We start from the raw sequence: 10,468 nt of genomic DNA, 5'->3' as shown, positions 1-10,468 counted from the left end.
TACTATGTGTTCTCAACACCATGGTGAGAGAGCAGCACTGAGCATGAAAGGAGAAATGAACGGAATACAAATATAAACTGTGGGAACATGTTGATTCTTCACACTGGGTAATGTCATTTTAATGGTAATAGATACCTTATTAAATATTTTCCGGTGCATATGATTGTATTTTATACCAAACGAACCATGCATCTCATTTGGGTCGCTCTACGCAATTAGAAGTAAAATTGAAATGAAATACTGATAATCATGCAGGTAATCAAGAGGAAAATAGCCCTGTGAGTTATAAACTGTCTACAGGTCTATGAGAAGGGAAACTGTTGATTTAAAAAATGTTAAACGTTAAAAAAAAGACCTTAAGTCTAAATTACACCAAATGTATTAAATCAGCCCAAACCTGCTTGGCGGTATAAGGATGCTTCTTTTAGTGTCAAAATCTTTCTCAGCTAAAGTACTGATAAATATATGAGCTGGGTTAGTGGTAGCTCAGTGGTTAAGGCATTGGACTACAGATTGGACCACCAAGCTGCCACTGAATCCTTGAGCAAGGCCCCAAACCCTCATCTGCTCAATTGTAAGTCACTCAGGATTACCATAAATGTAAATTAATGTTCATATGTACTGCTTTGCACACTGTTAACCCTTTAAATTCCCACAATTCATATGTGGCACCTTTCTCTTGTGACTTCACAGCTTTTCTATTCATTTCACTATAGTTAGTAAATAATTAATAATAGTTACTGAATAAAATATCTGGAGACGATAATTGAAAATTAATAAGCCATGCAGTGTCATTTCACAGTAAATTATTTTGTAAAATATGTAGGATATTCATAATTTTCAGTTGTGGTCCTGACTATATACCTGTTTTTGATTGGACAGCAGGTTTGTTGTCTTTTTTTTTATTTTTGATTGTTTTATAAATAGATCCAGTCAACAATTTAATCAAAGTTCTAACCCAATGTTCCTGATATTTCATGGTGGATTGTGACTATGGCAACTTGCTTAAATAATAGGTTTACTCTAGGTCAGTATTGACACTTATTAGTAGCCTTCAACATTCAGCCAGTAAATGAAAATAAGCAAAATAAAATACATTGATCTGTTTTACTGTTCGGAGAGCACAAAACGAAAGAAATAAACCGAGCAGATGCAGTGCTAGCTAGAGAATCCTAATGTTTAAGGCAGGCGTGAGGAATTTTGCTTAATAAAAAAAAAGACTCTATGAGAAAACAAAACATATTTAATAAATTGTTCTACCTGGTGATAAGTAGCAGATACAAGTGAGATACAGTGCTCACTCCATTCAACCTTTCCACATTTTGTAGTGTTACATCCTGGAACTGAAATGGACTTGACTGTGATTATACTTAATGCATCTATATGCATCTATATAGATTAATGTCTCTCATACTAAATGTTGTGTGGGGAAATCAATGTAATGTGCAAAACTATTAAAACAATTTAATATGTAGTTGCCCTGTTGCAGTGAAATGCCAAAATTAGATTGGGCAACATCAGCAGTCACATAATTAACTGTATATATATATCCCATTGAGCACCATTCAATCCATTATTAAAATAGAATGAATATGGCACAAGCACAACTGTGCCTAGAGGTAGCTATCCATCAAAGGTCAATGACCAGGTAAAGAGGCCATTAGTCAGAGAAGCAACCAAGAGGCCAAGAATAACTCTGAAGGAGCTGGAGAGATCCAGAGTTTAGATGGGAGAAGCTGTTCACATGACAACCATAGCACCATAGACTCTCCAAAAGAACATGTGGCAAGTAGAAAGCCATTAGCCGCTTGGAGTTTGCCAAAATGCATGTCTGAGACACAGAAAATGTGGAAAAGTTGAATTTTCTGCGCCAAGTTCCCAACATCACTCATTACCCTGAGAACACTTTTTATCAGCAGAAACTGGAAAAATGGTCAAGGTTGAGGGCAAGATGGATGAAGAAAAATAGAGGGCAATCCTTTAAGAAAACCCTTTTCCAGTCTGCAAGCAACTGGGGCAGAGATTCACCTTCCAGCAGGACAAAAGCTCTAAACATCCTGCCAAAGTTACACTGGAGTGCTTCAAAACCAAGAATGTGTTCAAATGCCCCAGAAAAAGCCCAGACCTCAATTCCACTTGAAAGTTTATGTTCACGATCCAAACTGACAGCATTATTGCCAAGAAGAATGGGCAAAACTATCAGCATCCAGATGTGCAAAGCTGATAGAGACATGCTGGAGAAGACCTGTAACAGTACAGAACAGTATCTGTGGAAATGTTCAGAGGGTGGATAGTTTTAAGAATAAAAGTAATAATAATAATAATAATAATAATAATAATAATAATAATAATAATAATAATAAAAATAAGTGCTCTTCACCCTCCATTATTGTCTGGACACTTCTTTCTTACGTAACTTCTGGCTTTCTCTCACAGCTCCAATTTCAAACTTTGGGAACTGGTGCCTGGGGAGTGGAAGGATACCAAAATACACCAAGACAAAAAGTGATTCTGATTGTACATGATTGTTTTGCCTATTATGTTACCGTGTCCAGCTACACAGAAGCTTTTTTTCTTTATAGATTAAAGTATGTTATAACTGTGTCCCAAAACCACACCAGCAAATCTGTATGACATTATTTAAAAGAAGAAATAAATAACTGTGGAAAAGATAGATTTCCATCAGTCTTTGTAGAACCAGTGAAAAATTCAAATAAATAATCAAATAACAGACACCAAACATTTCATGGATGATTTACTACATTTGGGGTAAAAGTGTCTGGGAATTTTCTTGGTATTTGTCTGAAATGAGTTTAAATATAGACACAACAGAAACCTATAGTAAAGTTTTCATTGCTTATAAATGGGACTACGGATTCATTCAATGTGCATTTGCTTTATGAAATGTAAAACAGTTTCATGTGTTATAAGATTAATTTATTTTTGTATAACCATTTAAACACTTGTAGTCAAATCAGCACCATCAAAATAAAAAATGCAGATTATGTACCATCATGTGCAACTAAAGACATACAGTACTGGAATATATACGCATATCTGCACCATAGCAGTAAATGAAGCAATTTGCACCACTGGGCTGAAATCTCTGAAATAGTAAGGTAGCTACATTTTAGTATTAAATAATCATCAAAAAAAAAACATATGAGTCAGAAAATACATATTGAAGAACAATCATGAGAGAAACAGGACAAAAATGTTGAATTCCACAGTAGTGAAATTTGTCTAGCACCAAATGAACCCTGTACTGCCTGAGAAAACAGGGGCCAAGGTATCTAAAAACACACCCACACACACACACACACACACACACACACACACAGGGACCTTTGTGTAGTGTAAAAACCTGGAAAGTTCACATTTTACACCAAAGTAATGTAGCCTGCATGTGAGCTTATAACCAGTTCTAAACACTTTACTGATGGTGTCATCAGCAGTTATTGAAAGTTATAATACCTGCTCGTTTTGTTTCATAATTGTGCCCAACGAGAAAAGGAAAAATAAATGTTTTGAGCATGACTCCTGGAAATATAAAAAGTGGTATCCACTTTTCTTACAATATGCCAACAAATGTGCAATGTTCTTATTGAAAAATACCTAATATTAACAGTACTTTCTAAAAAAATCAAGAAATACAAAAGGAAAATATGTTGAAACGAATGTTTTAGGATGACGAACCATTAAGCTGTAAAAATAAGTATGAATATAGTTAAATAAATCTGTGTTAATCCTGTAGCCATGGAAAGACTGGAGTCAAATGGTGTGTTCGACCAATTTTGCGAAAAAAAGATTTGGTCTAGTCATTAGACGATTGCTCTTACTCTTTTAACCTTTTAAAACATTACCTGCAGTGCAATAACGGGGAAACTCATTATAGTAGAATAAATGTCAATGAACGTGTAAAATTCCATAAAAAACAAAACAAACAAACAAGTTACCAAAACATTGAACCGTGTATGTCACACTGGTGTTTTTGCTGGAGAAGATCCACAGGTTATGATGATGAGAAACAGCAAATTTGCACATTCGCTGTTTTTCCTACAGCTTATAATGTTTACATTTTCTTAAACTGAGAATATTGTGTACAGTATATCCCAGGCTCCCAACCCTGCTCCAGGAGAACACCACTCCCTGGAGAACTCAGGGAACCTGTAGTCTATATTAATGTCCATTTCTCACACATCCTGCGTGTTAAAACCTAGCGATGTTTTAATAAACCTTGAGGTCTAACCTCCTCTAGAGTCCCTGCTGTGACTCTGAACACTTGTTTTGGTTCCTATTGCTGCATGTGCAGTGTTGCAGTCCTGGTTTGGTTGCAGGATTTAGAAGATAAGCTTTGAGTAATCTGTAGTGTATTTATGTGCAGAAGTGCCGACATTGCTAACAAGAAAATTCCAGCAAGCAGACAGAAAAAAAAACACAGAATTTTACCACAAAAAGATTATACTGGTGGACGAGACGACTTTTTTTTTGTTTCATTTTTTTTTTGTAGGAAAGCGAAAGGTCTGATTTGCTACTTAAGAATAAGAAGCTCCTCCCTTCTAATTTCAGTCCCGCCCACTTGGCTCACAAGACAGAAACTTGTAAAACCATAGGTCAAACTTCACCTTGATAAAATGATTCAGAAAAAGTACATTCTGTAAAATGTCTTATATATTGGGCCTGATGATTCCATTATCTAAAAGAGCAGAAAAGTGTAGCTCTCTGCCACTTCAAAGGGTCAAATCTATAGGTGTTGCCACTTCTGTATGTATGAAGCATTAGCAATATTGCTAAGTATCTTTTCATGTAGATGTTCACAGAAAAGGTTAGTATTATTTGCTCTTAGGCATACACTTAGTTGGTGTAATTTAGTTGGTGTAAAGTCCTTGCACCAACATTTAGTTGGTGTAAAGTCCTTGCTCTCTTTGCTATGACCTATTTAGGCGTTAGAGATGACAGCCATGGCTTGTGCCATAGATTATGGGGTGCAACAGGCCCCATAAACCATGACTTTCTAGATCATATAATCTCGTTAAGGCACTTTATGAACCTCTGGAAGAAATAAACGATAACAAAACGAATATGTGGTTAGGATACCAAAATGACAAAAATGTGCCATTGCTCAGTTCTGGGATTACTGGCCAACCAGTGGCTTTTAGAAAGCAACGTAAGCCCAATTTCCTAAATGGTCAGCTTACTGTACAACAGCCAAGCTGCTTCGCTGAAGAAGTCTCTAATGGCCTCCAATATTTTCAACTTTGGTTTACAGCAAAACAATTAAAAAAAAAGAAAAGTCATAGACCTTTTGCACCATTTTCAAGTCAAAACCTTAAACGTTTCAACATCCCATTTGAAAGATCTGACATGTGCATCAATTGACCGGTTTCTGCGTTAAAATCCAATAATCCTTAATAACAATATACACAGTGTCATTTATGACAGTACAAAAAGAGGACATAAAAAAAATAAACAATTAAGCTGCTACGTGGGAAGAAGTGCCAGGCTCATTAACTTTCGCGGGACATTGTGCTGGCGTAAAAGTCTCTGCAAGTTTGGCAGCAGCGTTGGTACCAGCGCATGTCCTGGCACAGGTTCTTCTCCCGAATCACACGACAGTACACCGTCCACTGATCTCCTGTACACTTATACGTCAGTGCTGCTGTTGGAAAGAATACAAGAACGGGACAAAAAGACGTTTCAGAAAATATTTAATTATGCCTGTTAACTCTTTACATTAAAGATACTATATCTAAGTGTGATGGTCTGATAATACCCTTAGCAATTTTTGACAAAAATTACTATGTTTAATTTAATAATAAACAAAACAACGTTTTATTTTTAATAGTGTATAGTTAGATTTAATGCTGTGGAATATTCACAAGTCAAGTTTCTGTTGTCACTTATGTTACAGATGAAACAATCGTTCCCTCAAGTCCTCTTCTCGTTCTTCTTCTCTTACTTTCTCTCTCTGTCTCTTTCTATCGCTCTCACTCACACACACTCAGAAAACACAGCTTGTTCTTTTACTGAGAAACCTAAAAGCCTAAAAACTCCTTTTTCATGTTCTGGGAATCTTTACAAAGCTCCGTGACTGCTACAAAACACTGACAATCGAGACTCCTTTAAAAAACCTCAACGCATCAACAATCATACGCTTTACTTTGTTAAAAAAATTTGTAAACCTGTTTATTATTAATCTTAAATTATGTGGCACATCTGCCATGCAAGCCCCTGTATATGAGCTGTTACAATTCCCTGTTTATACCATTCATATAAACCATATAAATCAGTCATGTCACAGCCAGAAAGTAATGTAAGTGTTTAAATGTTAGAGAAAAACACCTCCACTGACTATGCAAAGATTAAAATATAAAGGGACATAATATATAGGAAAATAATCATTGGGAAGTGAAGATGATAATTTCTCCAATAACAGTACATCCAGATGTGTTCTGCACAAGTTGCTGGTTTTATAAGTGTTAAAACTCGAGAAAAAATAAATAAATGCAGCCTTTAGGTTTGTTTCCTAAAGACACCCTTGCATCGTTTGAGGATTTCCCCAAAACCTCCCTCTTCTCTCTCTTGTGTTCTCTGATCTGTGTAAAACATCTCAGAGCAGGGAATGACCTTTACTTCGTTTTGCTTTGTCTGCCTCCTTCTCCTTTCTTTCTTTTTTTTATTACAAAAAGACCACCTACACATTATATGAATTTACCATATTTGTTATCAACAATTAAGCAAAACCCTGGACCACAGGGTTAATATTTATGAATATTCATCCGACATTAAGGTCTCTGGCTGGTTGAAGGCAAAACTTTTTAAAGGTTAAGGTGGGTGGAATGTGGTCTTTACAAATATAGCTACAGTTGTAGGAAGTGGTTTTCTTACCCAGTCTTGGTGAAGTTATAGTGTTGACATTAACTTTGTCATTGCATGCCCCCTGATGACACTGCCTGTATGCTGGTGGCTTTAGGACTGTGGGACAGTCGCTGCCATGGCGACCAGTCACTCTGTGCATGCACTGGACCACACGGGACTGAAGCCCCCGCCCACAGGAAGATGAGCACTGAAAAGACAAGACAGGTTACCAATAAGCTATACAGCTAGATATAACACATTACAATTAATTTAGTTCTGACAATACAGGATGAAAAAAAAATGTTAGCATTGAAGCAGAAGATCTTAAACAGCTGTCTATGCCCTCACTGTCTGATTGTGGTGTGGTACTACACAACCCACAGCCTAGTGGTTGGGAATCTTTGTTCTAAGAGACCTTATCTTGATCCCATGTAAAGGCTTGCATACTTTAAAAAAATAATCTGAACAAAATATTATACTGGTATGTAGATTTTTTTTTTTCATGAATTAACATGTCTTTGCTGTTTGGTTACTATTTAACAAATGTCTCTTGAATAATGCATCACCGGACTTCCTCTGAGAGACACAGGTTATGAAATGTCAGAATGAGTGTGCTTGTCAAAGCACGCACTCCACCAACTCCCCAATGAGGCTTTATTCACACGTAACATATTTGCTAAACTCAATCAGCTTATTCCAGGACATTCTAATACACATGCACATTCACAGACCTGGAACAGATTCCATTAATCTTACATCTTGGCAGATCTAAACAAAGATGAGCAATTAATGCATAATAAGCCAATTAAATTTTGATCCAATAGAGTTTGCTGGCTTTTTGTAAATGCATTAAAAATTCACTGAGGACCTTAAACTGCAGGCTAATTAATTTTGTCAATTAAACATCCATTCCCCATCCATCAAAATCACACACTGTGACCTTAGAGAGTTGAAACAAACATAGTGAAGACTGCAAAAAATATTAAAAGCCCACTGATTAAACTGAATGTATTCATGAGCTGAAAAGGAGTTAGGGTCTAGGGACCCAAGGCTGAGGCTTAATATATTGTGTCAATCAGATATAAAAAAAAATAAAAAATAAAACAATTGCAGACCCAATTATGTCCAAACATAGCCTTTTATATTTATCCACATAGAGCAGAATATAATAGAAATACATTAGTGAGAAATTCAGGTTCAAACAACAAACATGTTGATGTCTCTAGTGCAAAAGGTTGAACGGTTTCAGATGGAAAACCAGACCACCAAGCTGAGTCAGATAAACAGACAAATATGGAGAGAAGCAGAAAAATATGCAATTAACAATTTTACACAACGTGGCAGCTGGTTAAACAAACACTCCAGTATAAAATCTGCACCTTTATAATGAATAATAATGTTTAATTTGTATTCACACTTGAAGGCCATGATGGCCTCCAGAGCTGGGGGTTTGATTCCCACCTTCACCCTGTTTTTGCACAGAGTTATACTGATGTTGTACTGGATACCCCATTTTCCTCTCCGCATCCAGAGACATATGTTGTAGGCTGAACAGAATCTCTAAATTGTCTGCAGTGTATGACTGGGTGTGTTTGCTATTGTGCCCTGCGACGAGTTCGTACCCCAGGTCCCCTAGGATAAACTCCAGGTCCTTTGTGACCCAGTGTAGGACAAATTATACAGAAAAGGATGGACAGATGGATAGTTAGAGTCTACTTTCTCTGTAGGTTTCTTCCTCATAGCCGAAACATAGTTGAGCAAGACAATACCCCTGTGCACAAAGCAAGATCCATCAAGACATGGTTTGCTGATGTTGATGTGAAAGATCTCAAGTGGCTAACACTTTTGGACTGATCTGAAATGCTGACTTGAGCACCAGGCCTTCTTGTCTTACATCAGTGACCAACTGAACAACTATTCAGCTCTTAAGGCTGAATGCATACAAATCCACACAATTCCAAAATCTACAGCTAATACTTCCCGGAAGAATGGAGGCTGTTACAAAAAGCAAATGGGAACCAATGCAATATTAATGCCCATTGTTTTAGAAAGGGATGTTCAACAGACACCTGGTTGTGATGTTCAGGTGTCCAAATACTTCTGGCTGTATAGTGTTCCTTTGTGTGGATATGGTTTCTCACTTTTATTGACCATGCTCGCTTTGTATTCTCAGGTCAGCTGCCCTTGCACTCTCAATGAAAGGTGTGTTTAAATTCCATAAAGATGTTTTATAAGGTTAGCTATATTGCAGAAAGATACTATAGTATCTCTAGTTATTTTTGCAGAGCTGACAGTCTGCAATATGTCCATACAGCAGTTTACTAGAGAAGAAACCTTCAATAAACTTACATCATATAGTATCATACAGTATGTTAGTAAGAGTTTGAGCCATTGACAAATACAAGTCTCAGAATCAATGTCTTGAACACAAATAATCTTCTCTGTGCATATAGATATAATAATGAACTCCACAGAGTCCAGTCTGGATAATAGTGACTTGTACAGCCAAACTACAGAGAAAACTCTACAAACACAGACTGTTCATTTGAGCGGTGACACATAATCTGTATAATCTAAACAAATCCATTTGTAAATGTGCATGTCCCCACACAAGCCTCATTTTTCAATGTGGAATACTTCCACTTTTATAAGCCACAGCGGGCTGGTCAATCTCAATTCAGCATGCTGGATGTGTATCGCTCTCCCCGATATAAAAACACCCAGAGAACACAGAGACTCGAGTAAGCCAGCTGAAAGGTTGCAGTGTGTGAGTGTAGATCATTGCAGTCATACTTCTCAATGTGTTTATAAGCAGAAGTGGCATAGCACCGTGGCACTTTCTATAAAATGTCTGTTCCATTGATCTCAAGCCCAGGTTCAGTTTTTCAAAGGTAGAGCACTGCACTTCTGGGATACATTACTGCTTTAAAATTCTCAGGGCTTTTAGTCAGGATGAACCCAATAGGGTTTGGAAATGCTGTACAAGACAAATGCTGTGCATTAAACAGCAGGTATTGCTCTATACTGGGGTTGGCAAACATTGGCCCCTTGGGGCAAATCTGGCTGTCCTTATAAGATTGTTTGACTTGCTGTGAAAGAGCTAATTTTCTTTTTTCTGACTTGTTGGTCTGCTTACATTTGCTTTTAAGAGTGAGGTTTTGTATGTGAAATTATGTTCATTCCCCTAAATGGAAATTGCCATGTACAATGCTAAAAAACCTGAATGGATTGATTCAGAGAACTATGTAAAGTTGCATTAAAATTTCCTCATTAGACTTCTACTACAGCCAAAATGCTAACAAACCATGCATTAAGAGGAATTGTTTCGGCTACTGTTGATGGTCACACATGGACACTCTAATTATTTACACTTCCCCAACAGTTTATGCCCAAGCCATGCTTCAGTAAATAATGGCACATGGACGCTATAAATTTGTATCAAAGAACTGCTGCTGTAAACATACTGTACACACTCTCCTTTGCCAAGACCTTAATTCACAATATTCTCATACTGAGCAACACACTTAGTACTGTTTGACTTTATAGTATGCCGTTTTAGATGAATAATTGCTAATAATCCAACTATCCAATGTCATGCAGAAAAAGATGA

The 10,468-nt window shown here is 36.8% G+C and overlaps 1 protein-coding gene across 4 annotated transcripts in view; it reads right to left on the bottom strand.

The window, feature by feature from the left end:
- Nucleotides 1-2,915: 2,915 nt before the first annotated feature.
- The window catches only part of adamts17 (ADAM metallopeptidase with thrombospondin type 1 motif, 17), a 145,995-nt gene continuing 138,442 nt past the window's right edge, over nucleotides 2,916-10,468 (bottom strand). For 3 of the 4 annotated variants that reach the window (XM_058401858.1, XM_058401856.1, XM_058401860.1), the window contains 2 exons: nucleotides 6,889-7,066; nucleotides 2,916-5,659 (listed from right to left, as the gene is read on the bottom strand). In XM_058401858.1, coding sequence (XP_058257841.1) covers nucleotides 5,508-5,659; nucleotides 6,889-7,066 — 330 coding nt within the window. In that variant the 3' untranslated portion in view covers nucleotides 2,916-5,507. The remainder of the gene's footprint in view (nucleotides 5,660-6,888; nucleotides 7,067-10,468) is intronic. The other variant, XM_058401857.1, reaches the window with a different exon arrangement.

This window comes from Hemibagrus wyckioides, linkage group LG10, assembly GCF_019097595.1.
Source record: "Hemibagrus wyckioides isolate EC202008001 linkage group LG10, SWU_Hwy_1.0, whole genome shotgun sequence".
In the NCBI taxonomy this organism is placed as follows: Eukaryota; Metazoa; Chordata; class Actinopteri; order Siluriformes; family Bagridae; genus Hemibagrus; species Hemibagrus wyckioides.
The sequence above is the reverse complement of the archived record's forward strand: the minus strand, read 5'-3'. Positions and strand labels throughout refer to the sequence as shown.